At 34.1% G+C, this 18485-nt stretch overlaps 1 protein-coding gene across 1 annotated transcript in view; it reads left to right on the top strand.

Moving 5' to 3' along the window:
• ADAM7 (ADAM metallopeptidase domain 7) overlaps window positions 1-18485 on the top strand; it is an 83633-nt gene that overhangs the window by 14112 nt on the left and 51036 nt on the right. The window contains exons 4-6 of the mRNA XM_045997432.1: window positions 14623-14701; window positions 16043-16119; window positions 17044-17236. Of these exons, the coding sequence (XP_045853388.1) occupies window positions 14623-14701; window positions 16043-16119; window positions 17044-17236 (349 nt within the window). The remainder of the gene's footprint in view (window positions 1-14622; window positions 14702-16042; window positions 16120-17043; window positions 17237-18485) is intronic.

Below are 18485 nucleotides of genomic sequence, written 5' to 3'. Positions count from 1 at the left end.
GATTATATGGTTCTTGTCCTTTCCTTTATTAACGTGATGTATCATGTTGATTGATTTGCAAATGTTGAACCACTCTTGCATCTCAGGAATAAATCCCACTCAGTCGTGATGAGTAATCCTTTTAATGTACAGTTGGATCCTACTGGTTAGTATCTTGGTGAGAATTTGGCATCCATGTTCATCAGGAATATTGGTGTGTAATATTCCTTTTTGATGGTTTTTTTTTTTCTGTTTTGGGGATCAAAGTGGACTGGACTTACAGAATGAGCTTAGAAATTTTCCTTCCATTTCCATTTTTTGAGACAGCTTCAGAAGAATAGGTATTAATTCTTCTTTAAATGTTTGGTAGAATTCTCCTGGGAAAACATTTGGCCCCGGACTTGTTTTGGGGAGATTTTTTTTATTATTATTATTGCTTTAATTTCCTTGCTAGTTATGGGTCTGTTCAGGTTTTTATTTGTTCCTGGTTCGGTTTTGGTAGTTTATAAGTTTCTAGGAATACATCCTTTTCTTCCAGATTGCCTAATTTGTTGGCATATATTTGCTCATAATTTGTTCTTAAATTGTTTATAATTCCTTGGTGTTGATTGTGATCGTTCCTCATTCTTTCATGATTTTATTAATTGGGGTCCTTTTTCTTTTCTTTTTGATAAGTCTGGCTAGGGGGTTATCAATCTTATTAAGTCTTTCAAAGATCCAGCTTCTAATTTCATTGTTCTCTGCTCTTATCTTTATTATTTCTCTTCTCTTGTTTCATTTAGGCCTTTTTTGTTGTTTTTGTTGTTGTTGTTGTTGTTGTTGTTTTGTTTGTTTGTTTGTTTTTATTTCTTCAGCTCCTTTAGGTGTAAGGTTAGCTTGGGTATTTGAGACTTTCTAATTTTTTTGAGAAAAGCTTGTACTGTTATGTACTTACTTCCCTCTTAAGACCACCCTTGCTGTATCCCAAAGTTTTGAATAATTGTGTTTTCATTCTCATTTGTTTCCTTGAATTTTTAAAATTATTTAATTTCCTGGCTGACCACTAATTCTTTACTAGGATTCTCTTTAAGCTCCACATATTGAGTTCTTTCCATATTTCTTCTTGTGATTGAGTTCCAGTTTCAAAGCACTGTGGTCTGAAAATATGCATGAAATAATCCCAGTCTTTTGGCACTGTTTGAGACTTGATTTGTGACACAGTATGTGATCTAATATGGAGAATGTTCCATGTGCACTAGAGAAGACTGTGTGTTCTGTTGCTATAGGTGCGAGGTTCTGTATATATCTGTGTCAATCTGGTCCAGTGTGTCATTCAAAGCCCTTGTTTCTTTGTTGATCTTCAGCTTAGGTGACCTGTCCATTGCTGTGAATGGGGTGTTGAAGTCCCATACTAGTATTATTATCAATGTGTTTCTTTAATTTGCTTTTAAATTTCTTTATATAATTTGCTGCTCCCAAGTTGGGAGCACAAATATTTATAATTTTTAGATCTTCTCATTGGATAGATATTTAAGTATGATACAGTGTCCCTCTTCATCCCTTACTATAGTCTTTGGTTTAAAATCTAATTTTTCTGATATGAAGATTGTTACCCCCACTTTCTTTTTTTGTCTGTTAGCATAACAAGTCATTTGCTACCCCATAACTTTCAATCTGGAGGTGTCTTTAGGTCAAAAGTGAGTCTCTTGTAGGCAGCATATGGATGGTTCTTGCTCTTTTAATCTAATCTGATACGCTGTGTCTTTAGATTGGAGAATTTAGCTCATTTACATTCAGAGTAACTATTGAAAGATATTAATTTTGTGCCATTGTATTACCTGTAAAATCCCTATTTCTGTAGGTTGTCTCTTTCTTTCTGGTCTATGTTACCTTGGGGCTCTCTCCTCACTTACATGATCTCATTTAATATTTCTTGCAAGGCTGGTTTTGTGATTATAAATTCTTTTAGTTTCTGTTTGTCCTTAAGCACTTTATCTCTCCTTCCACTCTGAATGACAACCTTGCTGGATTAAGTGTTCCTGGATGCACATTTTTCTCATTTATTACCTTGAATACATCATGCCAGCCCTTATTGGCCTGCTGGGTCTTTGTTGCCAGCCTAATGTTCCTATCCCTGTCAGTTAAAAAACCTCTTGTCTCAAGCCATTTTCAGGATTTTATCTTTATCTGAAATTTGCAAGCTTCACTATTATGTTTGGTGTGTTGATCCATTCTTACTGATTTTAACAGTGGTTTTCTCTACCTCTTAGAATTGAATGCCAGTTTCTTTTCCCAGATTAGGGAATTTCTTAGCTATGATTTGCTCAAATATACCTTCTGTCCCTCTCTTTCTTTCTTCCTCTTCTGGGACCCCCAAAATTCTAATATAGTTTTACTTTATGACATTGCTGATATCTTGAAGCCTCCCCTTCATGATCCATTGGTTGTTTGTCTCTCTTTTCCTCAGCTTCCTTCCTTTCCATCAACTTATCTTCTGTGACACTGATTCTTTCTTCTGCATAATTTAGCCTCACTGTTAGAGCATTCAATTTAGATTGTATCTCAGTTAAAGCATTTTTAATTTGAGGCTGATTAGATTTTATTTCTGTACTAAGAGATTCTTTAGTGTCTTTCATGCTTTTTTCAAGCCCAGTTAGTAATTTTATAATTGTTATCCTGAGTTCCAGCTCTGACATTTTACTTATATCCATATTGATTAGATTTGTGACAGACAGAATTACCTCTGGTTCTTTCTTTTGTTGTGAATTCCTCCTTCCAGTCATTTTGCCCAGAGACAAATGGATGAGTGAGAAAAAAAAAATTAAAAATATCAACCATGACCCAAGGAAAATGCACACTAGACAAACCCAAAGAGGTCAGAAACTAAAAAACAACAGAAAAAGGAAAAAGAAAAAGAAAAAAAAAGGTGGGGAGGTAAAGAGAGAACATCATCTCTCAGGTGAATAAAGCAGAGTGATCCACTTGGTCCTGGGTATATATTTGTCCATAAGAAAACACTAAATCTCAAAATTGTAAAGAAAGCAAAACTTATATATATAAAATATACAAAAAAATTGAGTACAGTGAAAGGAAGCCAAAAATAAGAATAAATCCATAAAATGTAAATGTAAAAATAAATGTTAAAAAATACTTAAAAACAAGGCATTGATAAAATAAGAAACTAGTTTAAAAGAAAGAAAAGAAAAAAAATGAAGGAAAACTTTAAACTGAAAGATAAATGAATCATGAGAAGAAAACCATAAATTCTATATACTCTTTTCCCCTAGTGCTGGAGTTTTTCAGTCCTGTGTGCTCTGTAAACTTATTTGCCTGTTGTTTCAGCTGGTCTTCTGGGGGAGGGGCCTACTGTGCTGATTCTCAGCTGTCTTTGTCTGGGTCAGATTGCACTGCTCCCTGCTAAGGGGTTGGGCTCAGTGTAAGCTGCTTCTGTTTGCTCTATGTGGCTTTTGTTCCCTGTAGGCTTCCCTGCTTCTTTAGAGGATGAAAATAAAAACAGCCATGCCCAATCTCCAGCCCTGGAGGTGAAAGATCATGGTTTCCTCTCTTCAGTAAACCCTCAGAGATAAACAGTTTTCACCTTTGTGTGTACCAACTCTGCAGACTTCTGTCTTGTGAGCCCACACTGACCCTCCCAGGGGAAGGTGGAGGGTCACTGTGTTTTTGTCCTTTGTAGGCCCCACAGGGAGAGCAGTTGCTTGATAATGCATGGTTCGTGGTTTATGGTGTAACAAGTTGAGAGCTCCAACCCCGGGCTCATTGACTATAACCATATTCCCACTCCAGTGCTTGGGAACTCTGCTAGCTCAGTCATCCACATTCTTTCTGTGACCTGGGGATCTTTACACCATACTGTACCATGTAGGATTCTGTCCTGCTTTGCCACATGAGCACCTTTCAGGCAGGGACCTCTCCTAGTGACACAGACTTCTAAAGGTCCATTTTCTTTAATATATCTGTGTCTTTCCACTCAAAATATATCTCTTCTAAATTGACAGGTAGTTGGGCCCTACTTTTTAGTGAATTCAGACAATCTGATTTCTAGTTGTAATGTTTAATCCATTAACATTTAGTGTTATGAATAATATGTTTTATTTAATATTTTATTTCTGTTTGTCTGGGTTTTTTGTTTGTTTGTTTCTCTGGTCTTCTTTCCCTTCTTTGGCTCTTTGGATTATTTGGTTTTTATTTTGTTTACTTTGTTTTTATTTTACCTCCTGGTTTTTTATTGATTTATTGGCTTTTTAGCAATATCTCTCTGCTTTAGGTTTAAGCTTTTGGTTTAGGGATTATAATATTTATTTATAGTTTTAAGTATTTTTATTATTTATTTATTTACATATTATTATTTATTTATTTACAGTACATAAAATACAATATTTTATTACAGTTTTATTTATTGCATCATTTAATGTAAAATGTAAAATCTTCACTGTCCTATAAGTCCATTTACAACTAAACTCTTTTATATTACCTTGTCATATATATTTAACCTCTATATACATTAGTAACTCCATAATGCATAGCTATAATTTTGGCTTTAAATGGTCATATGTATCTTAAAGAAATTCAATGAAAAAAAATTTTGTATTTACTGCATGGTTTACCATTTCCTATCCTTCTATTCTTAAAGATTCAATTTTCCATCAGCTGCCAATCCTTTCAGACTGGAGGACTTCCTTTACCTATTTCTGGCAGAAATTTACCTTGGTTTTCTTTCATCTGAAATGATCTTTACTTTTTGTACACTTGTAAAGATTATTTTTGCTGGGTATAAAATTATGGATTGATAGAATTTTTATTTCTTTTGGCAAAAGATGCTGACATTGTTCTTCTTTCCTCTGACCCCTGTAGTTTCTTCTTTTTAAGATTTTATTTATTTATTTGACAGAGACCACAAGTAGGCAGAGAGGCAGGCATGGGGATGGGGGGTGCAGGCTCCCTGCTGAGCAGAGAGCTCGATGCAGGGCTCAATCCCAGGACCTGAGATCATGGCCTGAGCTGAATGCAGAGGATTTAACCCTCTGAGCCACCCAGGCACCCCATGACCCCTGGTGTTTCTAATGAGATGTTAGTGCCGATTTGAATTTCTGTTCCCCTCTTTGTGTTATGTTATTCTCCTGCTGCTTTCAAGATTTGTCTTAGTTATTGATACTCCTCAATTTGGCAATGATAGGTATGGGTGTGATTTTCTTCTTTTAGAATTTAATTTAATTTAATTTTTTATTGTGTTATGTTAGTCACCACAGAGTACATCATTAGTTTTTGGTGTAGTGTTCCAAGATTCATTGTTTACATATAACACTCAGGGTTCCGTGCAATACATGTCTTTCTTAAAACCCACCACCAGGTCCACCCATCCATCTATCCCTTCCCTTCTAAAACCCTCTGTTTCTCAGAGTCCACAGTATCTCATGGTTCATCTCCCCCTCTGATTTCACTTCATTTTACCTTTCCTTCTCATAATATCCTCCATCTTATTCCTTATGTTCCAATGAAACCATATGATAGTTGATTTTCTCGGCTTGACTTATTTCACTCAACATAATTTCCTCCAGTCCCATCTATGTTGATACAAAAGTTGGATATTCATCCTTTCTGATGGCTAAGTCATATTCCATTGTATATATGGACCACATTTTCCTTATCCATTCATCTATTGAAGGGCATCTCAGCTCTTTCCACAGTTTGGCTATTGTGGAAATTGGTGCTATGAACATTGGGATACATATGGCCCTTCTTTTCAATACATCTGTATCTTTGGGGCAAATACCCAGTAGTGCAATTGCCAGGTCATAGGGTAGACCTATTTTTAATTTTTTGAGGAATTTCCACACTGTTCTCCAAAGTGGCTGCACCAACTTGCATTCCCACCAACAGTGAGGGTTCCCCTTTCTCCACATCCTCTCCAACATTTGCTGTTTCTTGCCTTGTTAATTTTTGTCATTCTAACTGGTGAAATATGGTATCTCAGTGTGGTTTTGATTTGAATTTCCCTGATGGCTAATGATGATGAACATTTTTCATGTGTCTGTTAACTATTTGTATGTCTTCTTTGGAGAAGTGTCTGTTCATGTCTTCTGCCCATTTTTTGACTTGATTATTTTTTTGGGTGTTGAGTTTGAAAAGTTCTTTATAGATCTTGAGTGTCAGCCCTCTGTAGTATAATTTGCAAACATCTTCTCCCTTTTTCATACTTACCTTGCCTGTGTTTTACTAAACTTCTTTAAATTATAATTTATGTCTTCCTCCAAATTGGATAAAATTTCAGTCATTACCATTTTTTTCTGCCATACTCTTTCTCCTCTTCCTAGCAGTCAAATTATTAGTATTTCAGTCATTTTGATATTATCCTATATGTACCTGAAACTCTGTTCTTTTTTCTTTATCTATCTATTTTAGGTTAGATAATTTCTATTGATCAATCATCAAGTTTATTACTTTTTCCTTTATCAATTCCATTCTTATTTTATGTCCATACAATGAAATTATCTATTTATGGTATTTTCAATTATGAAATTCTTAATTTGCTTTTTAAAAAGTAATTTCCAATTTTTGTGCTGACATTTCAAATATTTTCATGCATTTCAAGCATATTTTCTTTTACATTGTTGAGTACCTGCTTAATAAACTCATCTATTTCATCCTCTGGATTGTCTTGAGGTAGAGTTTTATTGATTGTCTTTTTTATTGACAATAGTTCAAATTTTCCTATTTCTTCCTATGTCTAGTAAATTTAGATTGTGTGCTGAACAATTTGAATGAAATGTGGTAGAGACTTTAGATTCTGTTCTTCCTCTAAAGAGGTTTGATACTTTTATTTTATCCAGGAATTACCTTTGTTGAACTCAATGGCAAACTCTGTCATTTGGGTGACAACTCAAATTTCAATTCAGTTATTTTACTCTTAGCAACACTTGTTTATTAAATACTTTAATATGTCAAATATGGTCTTGAGAACCAAAAAGACACAAGTAAAAAGGAAATCAGTCCCTTCATAAAGTAGCTCACAGGCAGTTTCAAGCATAGACATGATAACATATTAGGGGAAGGCAAACAAAAGCTGGTGGACCAAGTTGGGTCTATACTCTATGTATGTCCCTTGAGCTAAGAGTTATTTTAAAGTTTAAAATATTTGGAATGAAAATAAAATCAAATTAAACAAAAAACATGTAACAAAGATCCTATGTGACCCACATGGCCTATAATATTTACCATTTTGATGTTTACAGAAAAAGTTTATTTTTCTAAATTGTATATATTATTATATATACAAATATATATATTATTAAATATATTTCTATATTTGTTTTTCTTCTATATTGTAGTATAAAAATGTAGTACAGGGGCGCCTGGGTGGCTCAGTGGGTTAAGCCGCTGCCTTCGGCTCGGGTCATGATCTCAGGGTCCTGGGATCGAGTCCCACATCGGGCTCTCTGCTCAGCAGGGGGCCTGCTTCCCTCTCTCTCTCTCTGTCTGCCTCTCTATCTACTTGTGATCTCTCTGTCAAATAAATAAATAAAATATTTTAAAAAAATGTAGTACATATAAAAATGGAGATTTTTGGAGGTGTGAAATACACATATAGAAAAGAATTGAAAAGTCCACCTGGAGTTAGCAAGTATGTTTTGAGCTGGTTTTTGAAGTCCTGTAAGTTTATCATGTTGGAGGTAGGACCAAAAAGTGGCCTGGTATACTTCAAAGGGGTGAAAAAAAAATAATGTTAGGTTCAAGAACTTTACAAATAGTTTGTTATGTATCTATATATCTATGTATATATATATATATATATATATATGGCAAAAAAATCCTTATTTCTGAGATTTCTTGAACTCTGTGGACTTTAACAACTATTACCCTCTAATTTGTTAAATCCTTTAGTATGTTTACTCCTACATTATCCAAGTAGTCCGTGAAATGTTAAGTCACTCTTAGATCAGGAACACCATTATAAAACAGAACTTTTAAAACTATACCTTTATGATTTGTCAGTTCTAAATAATTTATTATGGCTAGTTGAGCATTATTATTTTTCATCATATATTTGGTTTCAATTTTTAATTTAAGTTAAACACTGTTGTCCATTCATCATCTTGGTTAGAACTTAGATTGAAAGGATCCTGCCAATGGCAAAATATTACGTGATGATAAATATGTTATGATTATGTAGTATGTATGTACTTTGAGATTTCAAATAACATTAAGCATAACTTGTGGCTTATCTACTAGTGCAGCATAAAAATATTAGGTCATATTGAAGTATGGAATTCCAAATGATACAATGTTCTATAAAATTTCCTAAAATTGATGTATTTTGATTGATAAAAGAAAATGAGGCTATGAATTTTCACTTGTAGAAAAATGGAGCAGACATTTTTCTCTATTCCTTCCTCTAAGTAAAACTAAAACTTCTGGGCATTATATGTGTAAAACAAGTATAAGAAGACTGAGAGATGTGGAGAAAAAGGTAGACCAGCTAGGGATTTTGTTACCCAAAGAATGACAAACACAGTGGTGAGTTTCTTGGGTTGTCATTTTGCTTCATGCATCCCAGACTAAATACTGGAGAAATCAGCAACCTGGAAATTCCCATGAACATATACAAAAAACAAACAACTAGCCAAACTGAAAACCTAAAAAAAATATCATGCTCTATTTAGCCAAAGGGCTAAGAGAGAAAAAAGCAGCTTAGAAAGACAGAAAGTTTTGAGACAGTAACTATTCTACTCTAGCGTGCATGACACACACACAAAGAACAGTGTTCCCACTCCCATCCCAGCCAGAAAAGACAAGATCAAGAGACTAAACTTCCACCCTTGTCAGGCTATAAAGATACCCCAACCACCCTCTCCTCTCCTGTATAGCAATATCAGAGATGGCTAAATGGGAATCCAAGACTTTCATCTTGGCTCAGTGGTAATGAAGACCCATTTTCCCCACTTAAGAGTGACTGCAGAGTATTTGTGGAACCTGATGCCATGCCCATCCAGCCAAATGGGGTATCTCTCAACTTTCCTGATTGGTTAATGTGAGAAGAGGCCGAGTAGAGAATTAGCAAGAACATCCCTTACAGTGTCAATAAATACCTCCCCTTCTTAATCAGGATGATTTCAGCAGGAGTGAAAAGGCAGAATTTTGACCCTAACCAAGCAGTAGCAAAGAACTCATATAGGACAAGTGGAGACCCTGGATTTCTATTCCTATATGACAGTAATAAGGTGCCTCACATTAAAATGGTATCAGAGGAGATCTATAAAACACAAGATTTAAATAAGATCTAGGGGGTATAAATATAATATCACAAGACCCAAGTTTTAATTGAAAACATTTGTCAAACCAAAGCCAGAAATATTTCAATCTAAAGGAGAAAAAAAAAATTAGTAGCTGCCAATACCAAAATGAAACAGATGTTTGAATTATCTGACAAAATTTTAAAGCAGCCATCACAAAAATACTTCAACAAAAAAATCTCAAACATACTTGAAACAAATGAAAAAAATAGAATGTCTCAGGAAATGAATAGAAAATCTCAAAAAAAAAGGAAATAGAAGATATAAATAAGAATCTAAAGGAAATTTTAGAACTGTAAGTAAAATACATGGAAAAAATAAAACTCAATAGATGAGCTTAAGATCAGAATGGAGAAGAGAGTAGAAATAATCAGTACAGATAGAATAATAGAAATTACACAATCTGAATAACAAGGAAAATTTTCTGGGAAAAAAAAAGCACTCTCAGGAATATGTGGGAATAAAATAAAAGTTGTAAAATTGATCCCATGAGAGACCCAGAAGGAGAGAAGAGACTATGGAGCTGAAAAAGTATTCAAATGAATATTTTGATATTGAAAATTTCCAAATTTGACAAGAAAAATACTGCATACCTACACGTTCAAGAAGGTGAACAAATTTGAAACAGGATAAACTCATATAATACCATTCCAAGACTCACATAGTTGATTTATATATACAAACATATATATGAAATATATTACCCAGAGCAAATACTAAGAAATCTATACAGAGAGGTACACTGAAAAGTGTTACAGATAAATTAAAATGGAATTTTAAAATGTATTTAAGCAACCCACAAGAAGGAAGAAAAAGGAAACTAAAACATGAAAAAAGATGAAACAGAAACAAAAAATAAAATAGCAGACTTAAGTCTTAATGTATTCATAATTACTTTAAATCTACATGGTCTTAATGAAAAGTGCTCTTTAGACAATGTCTTCCAGAAAACAGAAGAGGGAACATTCCCTTTATCATTCTATGAAGCCAGCATTACTCTGATACCGAAACCAAACAAAGATACTGCAAACAAAATTGAACTACAGAAAATGTCCATTGTGAGTGTAAACACAAAACTTCCTAACAAAATGTTAACAAATAAATTCAACAATGCACAAGAGTTTTACACCATAACCAATTCAACAATGCACAAGACTGGTTCACTGTTCTAAAATTAATCAATGTAATTTACCATATTAACAATGTAAAGAAAAATCACATGATCATATCTATTGATGCAGAAAAAAGAGTTTTGATAAAATTCAACACTCATTTATGATTAGAAATTTTAGATAATTGGGACCATAAGGGAATGGCCTTGACTTGATATACCCTACAGCAAACATCATATTTATTGGTGAAAGACTGAACATATACAAATATGTGTACTCTCACCATAGCTATTCAACATATTCCCGGAAGTTCTAGTCAGTGCAACTCAGGAAGAAAAGGAAATGAAAGGCATATAGATTGAAAGGTAGAAGAAAAAAAATCCTTATTTGCTAATGACACGATAGTGTTTTGCTTAGAAAATTCTATGTAAGCTAACAAATTAGCAAACAAACAAAAATATCTCCTAGAAAGAATAAATGGGTTCAACAAAGTCACAGAATATTTCATCATAAAAAATCAACTGTATTGCTGTACAGTCAAAATGAAGATGTGAAAACTGAAATTTAAAATACAACACCATTTGCAACTGTTCAAAAATAAATAAAAGTTACAAATATGAGAAATATATACAAACCTTTTTCTCTGAAAATGACAAAATTCTGATGAAAATCATCAAAAAGAAGTAAATAGATGGGACCTAATTTGTGATAATGTACTAGAAGTAGAAGATTCAACATGGTAAAGACGTTTATTCCCCAGTTGATATATAGAGTTATCACTATAGGGAGGGAGGGAGGAAGAAAGGGAGGAAGGGAGGGCACAAGGGAGGGAGGGAGGAAGGAAGGAAGGAAAAGAAAGAAAGAAAGAGGGAGAGAGAGAAAGAAAGAGAGAGAGAGAAAAAAAGAAAGAGAAAGAAAGTAAGAAAGAGAAAGAAAGAAAGTGAAAACCTCAACCTAAATCTCAAGTTTATGCCAAATTTATACCAAAATTAACTCAAAATAGATCATGGATTTCAACATAGAACACAAAACCTTAATACTTTTAGATAAACAAGATACTATTTTCAGAATCTAGAGCTAAGGCAAAAAATCCTTAGACTTGACACCAGATCATTTGACATGAATAATGAAAGATAAAGTTGATAAACTGGTCTTCATTAAAATTGAAAGTGCTTACTCTACAAAAGTTCTGTCATGAGGATGAAAGACAAGCTACAGATTGGGAGCAGACATTTGCAAACCACAACCAACAAGGGACAATAGTCTGAAAAATAGAGAGTTCTCAAAACTCAGCCATAAAAAGTAAACAGTTCAACTGGGAAATAGGCCAAGATAGGGAGATACTTCTCACCAAAGAGAATATATGGATAACAAATAAGCCCTTGAAAAGATATATGGCATCATTAATCATTCAAGAAATGTAAATTAAACTGCAATGAAATATTTCATTCAATCAAAATGGCTAAAACTAAAAAAAAAATAGTAATTATATTACCAAATGCTGGCAAGGGATATAAAGAAACTGGATCATCAATAAATCACTGACGGGAATATAAAATGATATAGCATTCTGGAAAACAATTAAGCAATTTAATAAAGAAACCAACATGCAATCTCCGTGAGGTAAAGCAATTGTGCTTCTAGGTATTATTTCAGAAAAATGAAAACTTACATTCACACAGAGAGCTATACACAAATATTTGTAGCTCTATTCATGATAGCCTTAAACTGGAAACAACTCAGATCTCCTTCAACAAATGAATGGTTAAACACTCTAGGCCATCCATATCATGGAATGCCACTTTGCAATGAAATGGAACAAATTGGGTGGATCGCTATGGCATTATGCTGAATGGGGGAAAAAAAATCTCAAAAAATCACATACCATATAATTCCACTAATAAAACATTCTCTAAGTGAAAAGTTATAAATCTGGAAAACAGTATGGTTGTTTTGAATTGTTGTCAGGGATTAAGGATGTTGTTGAGGGAGGAGGGATTATAAAGAGATAGAATGAAGGAGATTCTTCTGGTAGAATCAAGATATAGAACATTTTGATTGCAGCAGTGTAACACAAATCCACACACACAATAAAATGACATGTAAACACATGCACATGCATTGTACTAGTGGGTATTTCTGGTTTTGTTATTGTATATAATTATTTAAGATGTAGTTTCTGGGGAGACTGAGTAAAGGGTGCACAGACATCAGATTCTGCTATGCCATCTCTGTAACTACCTATGAGTCTCTACTTATTTCAAAATAAAAGTTTAAAAATGAGATACTAGTACTTTGTATTCATGAATTTAAAAAATACAGGATCCTTTGTTTTATAAGAAAATAACGTTTTTAAATATAGTTTCTGGGGGGAAAAAAGGAAGTAATGCCCACTATGATTCTGCCCTTGAGCTAAAATGTACATCCTGGTTGCATGCTGAACACATAATCCTACCTATTGGGACTTAAGGGGAATGAGGCAGGTTATGTTCATGGAACATGGGCATCAATGGAAATCTAGCTCTAGTTCTGCTCTAGTTGAGCAAATTCTGATTGTTCTGCCAGCTCTTTTTGGAAAACAAATAAGAAGGCACAGGTGGATATTTATAATTCAGATTAAATATTTCCTTGATTTTGTTTTTGCAAAAATCTATTTTTAAATGCACATTTATGAGATAATTAAAGGAAGACTGTTGGATAAACAGTTATGTAGAGAGCGATGTCAATTTTAATAATGAACGTGTTTGTGTACTTATAACTACATAAATGTCTGTTTGTTTTTCACGTTCATATTACACAGTATATATTTTACCTCTCAAAAGTGATTTTGAGCTCATTCCATTCAGTCAATCCAAGTAATGGTACTGATACTAGGGCTCTCTCTACTCTGCCACCATTTCATCTCTAATAGAGTTAATATTCCACTTTTCTTCTTGCAGACTCATCAGTGTTAAAATGGAATGGCTATTTTCCACATGGGGTAATTCAGATTGAACTAAGTGAATTTCACAGCACAGAACACTGTCTTCTTACTGAGCAAGAAATAAGCAACCTATTGGCTGTTGCCAAGGGATCCCTGCAGAGAGCAGGACTATAAGCAATTAAACTTCTCTTCCTTAGCAACTTATAATGAATGTGCCATTGAATGAAAAGCTGACAGTCTTGGGGGGAATATAATTCCATATCCACCCATTTCCTGGTTCTAGGAACAGGTTTGGGGCACATTAGGAAGCCTTCAATGCTGACCTATCTGCTTATGTGTTATCTCCTTGTGCGGTCACATTTACTCCAGATAACACAATCTCCTTCTGTCACCATATTTCCTCCATCCACTTCCTTTCACCAGACTTTTTTCCTGGTCTAAACTGACAGTGGTGTCGCCTGGCTTCTCCTTTATGTTGTTGGTTTCTTATTTATAGGAAGACTGCCCTGAGCTCTTCATTTTTATGCTTTGGAAACATAAAGCTTAGCTTTTATATTTAAGAAGCCTTGACTTTCAGGACTAATGTTTCCGTTATGAGTTTCAAAAGTCTTTTTTTCAGGATAAAATAAAATCCAATTATTTCCTCTTTTGTTCTTCTGTTCTGCTATAGCATATACTGAGGGAGTGGAGATATACAGTCTTAGTTCTCAATCTGAAGATACGCATGGGTTTGATACAGGAGATGTGGGAGAGAACTGATTACTGAACATTCAGAATGCCATTCCTTTACTTGTGTGGAGGATAAAACTATAAAGAATTACATGAAAATATTAACATGGGTTGTCTTTCTATGGTGAGAGTTCAGGACAATTTCATTTGTATTTTTCCATGTTTTCTAATTTTACTATTATTAACACATATCGCTTTTATCTAAATATATATCTGTTGGGTAAATATATGTTAAGATATATGTAGTGTATGAATATATGCCTTATACATCAAATATATTTTGTATCAATATATTTACCTAGGTAATTTTTTTTTTTACCTAGGTAATATTTTCTCTAGGTTCTTCTCAAATTGTTGCCTTGGCTAAAACTGCCAGAATATTTTTCGGTCTCTTCTAGGGTTTACCAAATCATGAAATCTGGGTAGAATGTCTTCTCATGCGAGTGGAATTGATTCTGCTTATGTGGTTTTAGTATGAGAGGCATTTGCTGAGATTTGGAAGTAACCTGGAGATTTCTCTCTGCCATAAATGGTTTTATTTGCTGTCTTCATAAATGAGTAAATCTCACTACCTCTCTGCCATCTTTTCCAGGGAGTTCCTAGCCTCAAATTACAGTGAAACCTACTACTCCGCAAGAGGGGAGGTGATCACCAGCTACCCTCCCACCATGGTATCTAACAGAACCTACCTGTGTCTCTTTTCTGAAATTTTTCTGAAATCATGTGATTTTAAAACCCAATCTAGCTTTATAAGAAGTTTCAGAAAATGTTATGTCAGAAATGAATCTTGTATTGAGTACTGCCACTGAGTTATCCTGGAATAGAAAACATGCCCCTCCAAACTGTAAAGGAAGCTGATTACTGCCTAACAAGCAAAGCAATGACTGTTAACATATTTTTCTTTACTAAACTGGCTTCTATGTACCCAAAATGGTAATAAGCTTAGAGGAAGGGGAAAGCAGCATACAAAAGCAGTATAAGACACACTGTTGAGATTGTCATCAAGCTAAATGGATAAAACCTAAAGATATGAAGTAGTTTTAAAACCTCCATCTAACTGACCCTTATGTGAGTCATATATTCCATGGCCTAGGACTTCTGAGGCACCAACATGAAGTCTTTTCAATTTCCAAATGAATTTTTTGTTCAGTTATCATTAATATTATTCCAGTTGGATACAGGTTTTACTTTTACAGTCTTCTTTCCCTTTCCAAAACATGCCCTCAGTATCCTTCTAACCAAAGATGACCTTATTCTCTTTTATCAAAAGTATACTTTCGGAAACTTATTTCCTCTATGTAAGGCATGAGTCAGCTATGAAATGTAATCCTGCAATCCTTGTAAAATAGAAATGGAAGAAAACTGAATAACATTCTTTTATGCGAGGGGTCGTTGTTGGCCTGTGAGGGTCTGAGGTTGCATGGGAAGTGCCACACATAGGCAGGATTGGAATGGATGGATATAATGGAAAAGATGATCGCCTGACAGAACCTCTGTAGGTAGAGCACGAAGTAGGGAATGACAAGGATACCAACTTGACTGAAGCACATCAGCAGGAGAGAAGGGCTTGAGGAGGCTTGATTGGGGAGTGAGACCTAATTCTGGCAATCATCAAAAACATTGGCATGATCTCATAGGCAAGTGGAGGAAAATTATAATAACAACCCAAGAATGGTAGTTTGGTAGGAATTTTAGGGTGGATTAAAGGAGAAATATTTATAAGGAAAATGGTCACACTTCTGAGGCTGGATTCATCAACCAATAAGCTGCTAAATTTGTGAGGGAAGAATCCATATCCTGTTTAACACAATGTAACCATGCAATTAAAAGGATTCTAAAAGAGTTCAAAATTTTACAAATGACAGGATGCAATGAATGAAAACATGAATACGTATGTATACAAATTGTGACAATGAAATGCTAATATATTGTGAACATGAAATATGTATATGTTAATATTTATGTAATATGAGTATATGTATTTATATCAATAGCCTCTTTATCTATTTTAGGATCACTGCTTTTACCAAGGATCCATCATACATGAATTTGATTCTGCTGCCAGTATCAGCACGTGTAATGGTCTGAGGTATTACACAAGTATCTCTTTTGTTTTTCAGTTTCCTTAATGGATTTTCAGAGGCATTTGCTTCTCATCTTTCTAACAACCCTATAAATAAAAAATTAATGGGAAAAAGCTACTTTTTTTTCCCACCCTGCGTATCTATTCTAGCCATTGTTTATATTCATTTTTTACAAAAAGATGTCTAATGCACAGCCGTAAGCAAGACAATTTTTCAGTATATGATCGAGGGATTCAGAGTTACAAGACTGCTGGGAATCATCTAGTCTGTCCTCTCATGTTAGAGATACTGAAATCAGAGACTTGCTTCTGAACATCCAATTTGCCGGTGATAGAATTTAAACCAAAAACCAGGCTTCCTGGCTTCTAGTCTTGTGAATTCTCACTACACATTTCATACCTTTTTAGTAATCAGGAGTTAGAGTCCTTAGAAATTGAATTTAGAAGTAAAGCCTATTTTAGTTCTCTGTAGATCTTGGACTTAAGAGTAAAGGAGAAAATGTAGGGTAGAGGATAGAAGAACAAGGAACTTCCACCTTCATGGATGTACACTTTACGTGAATAGATCCCAATATATTCAAGAATAAGAAAACTTTAATGGCAAAATTTCCAGGTAATAGTTACTTTACTGTCATATATTTTCTCTACAACTAATGCATGATGGACATAAAGAATTCAGAAAATGTTTGCTAGACCTCTGAGACTTCAAAGTAAAGACTGAACTGTTAAGTTTCTGAAAATCTAGATGAGTTGACTCTTACAAAATTTATTAATTAAAGGCCTGACTGCATGCTCATGAGGACTTGGTCTCTATATAGCTTCCATTCATAAATAGGCAAGTCAATAAAATGGGAAAAAACAATATTGTGAGAGATATAGAGGTAAAATTGAATAGATTTTGAACATATATCACATTCTCATTTTCCATAGGGGATTCTTCAGGGTGTATGACCAAAGATACCTCATTGAACCAGTGAAATATTCAGATGAGGGACAACATTTGGTGTTCAGGTATAATCCAAGGGTGCAGTATGCTGCCAATTATTCTTGTGCAGAATTCAATTTTACCAGGACAAATGATTCAAAGGATGATATTAAAATCATGGAAGACCTCAAAATAAAAGTAAGTGCTTTATTTTTAAATCATCTTAATGCCAGGGAAAATGTCTCTTATTTCTTTTCTTTTATTTCAAAACAAAAAGATGAACCCAATTAATGAAGAATATGTGCTACCTGAGTCTGACTCTTGTTTGAAAACTAAAATATCAAACTTTTTTTTTAAAATCAACATAGAAAATGTTCATTCCCAGGGCACCTGCGTGGCTCAGTTGGTTAGGTATCTGCCTTCAGATCAGGTCATGATCCCAGAGTCCTGGCATCGACCCCTGCATCAGGCTCCCTGCTCAAGAGGGAGTCTTCTTCTTCCTCTCCTTCTGTCCCTTCCCCTGCTTGTGCTCACTCCTCTCTCTCTCAAATAAGTAAATAAAATCTTAAAAAAAGGAAAAAGAAAATATTCATTTTCTACAGTAAATATGTTTGTCCCATCAATTTTAAGGAAAGGGAATATTTACAACTGTACATATAGATTTATAGCATTGGGGTTATAAGTTGTTGGAAAGAATGAAATTTACAATGTCTCAAAAACTCTCCTATTGTTTTCCCTCATCATCACTTTTTTTTTTTTTTTTTTGGTTGGGGAGGAGGTTGATGATAAGTCAGGGTCTCCTCCTTTCATCAGTCCAAATATTCTAATTATTAATTATTAAAGATAAGTAAGTAATAGGAACTTCAATTTCTGGTGGGATGACTGCACAATGACAGTCCTCTGTGTTTTAGGCTTTCCTGTACAACTAGTTCATATCACTTCAACTCCCCACTAGGTTTTAGCCTTTAAGATCCATGAATACCCATCTTCACATATCCATGGTCCAGATTGTGTCGAAAAATTACTAGGTCCTTAACAGATGTTTCTGATTGATTCAATCAACTAATATATAATTATTTAGTACACACACAAAACAACTTAGCTAAATCTTTGTACAATATGCCTCTGGTTTATACTCAGATAATATGCATGCACCTCAATGCATAACACTAAGAGTTGAAAACAGTATTGGTTATTTATAAAACAAAGGTCTAAAATTAGCAACTTTTATACATTTCTTTGGAAATGATACTACTGCAAAGTATGAGATTGGAAGATAGGAGAGGATTAGAAGGAATAAAGTCAGTCCTATTAGCCAGTCAGTCCTATATTTTGCTTGCCACTATTGATAAGTCCTTTTAATATGAGCTTACTTAATATTTACTTTATATATGAAAAAAATTAAAAATTAAAAACTGTATTCATTATTCCTTATTTTTAAATATTC

This window comes from Meles meles, chromosome 2 (genome assembly GCF_922984935.1).
Source record: "Meles meles chromosome 2, mMelMel3.1 paternal haplotype, whole genome shotgun sequence".
NCBI lineage: Eukaryota > Metazoa > Chordata > Mammalia > Carnivora > Mustelidae > Meles > Meles meles.
The sequence above is the reverse complement of the archived record's forward strand: the minus strand, read 5'-3'. Positions and strand labels throughout refer to the sequence as shown.